The 342-nt window shown below is 36.5% G+C and overlaps 1 protein-coding gene across 1 annotated transcript in view; it reads right to left on the reverse strand.

Moving 5' to 3' along the window:
- Positions 1–58: 58 nt before the first annotated feature.
- Positions 59–342, reverse strand: part of LOC119582322 (leucine-rich repeat extensin-like protein 5) — a gene marked incomplete in the record, with an annotated part of 1952 nt that continues 1668 nt past the window's right edge. The window contains 1 exon segment of the mRNA XM_037930537.1: positions 59–342. Coding sequence (XP_037786465.1) covers positions 280–342 — 63 coding nt within the window.

Genomic DNA, 342 nt, shown 5'->3' on the forward strand with positions numbered 1-342 from the left:
ATTCTGTATATGTATGAGTTTGTATACATACAACTAGGGACATTGTTTAGTGCACAGAGTTTATCTTATATCATTTTATTAAAATATAGTGACTCTTCTATAAAAATATATATCTACTTTAAGACACATAACTAAATCTGAAACAAATCAGACAGCATCACATAACGTAAAACAAATATAAGCGTGTATCCATGAGATTATGAACCATGAAGAAGCATTAGACATGGAACGATGTGCAAGGAAAGGAAATTTCCAGCGCTGAAGGTTCACAGGAAAAGCTTATTTCCCGGGTTGGGAGTAGAACTGCGAGGGGGTGATGGCAGGCTGGGCATACTGCTGAGT

The sequence above is a fragment of the Penaeus monodon genome, chromosome 15 (assembly GCF_015228065.2).
Source record: "Penaeus monodon isolate SGIC_2016 chromosome 15, NSTDA_Pmon_1, whole genome shotgun sequence".
NCBI classification, from domain to species: Eukaryota; Metazoa; Arthropoda; class Malacostraca; order Decapoda; family Penaeidae; genus Penaeus; species Penaeus monodon.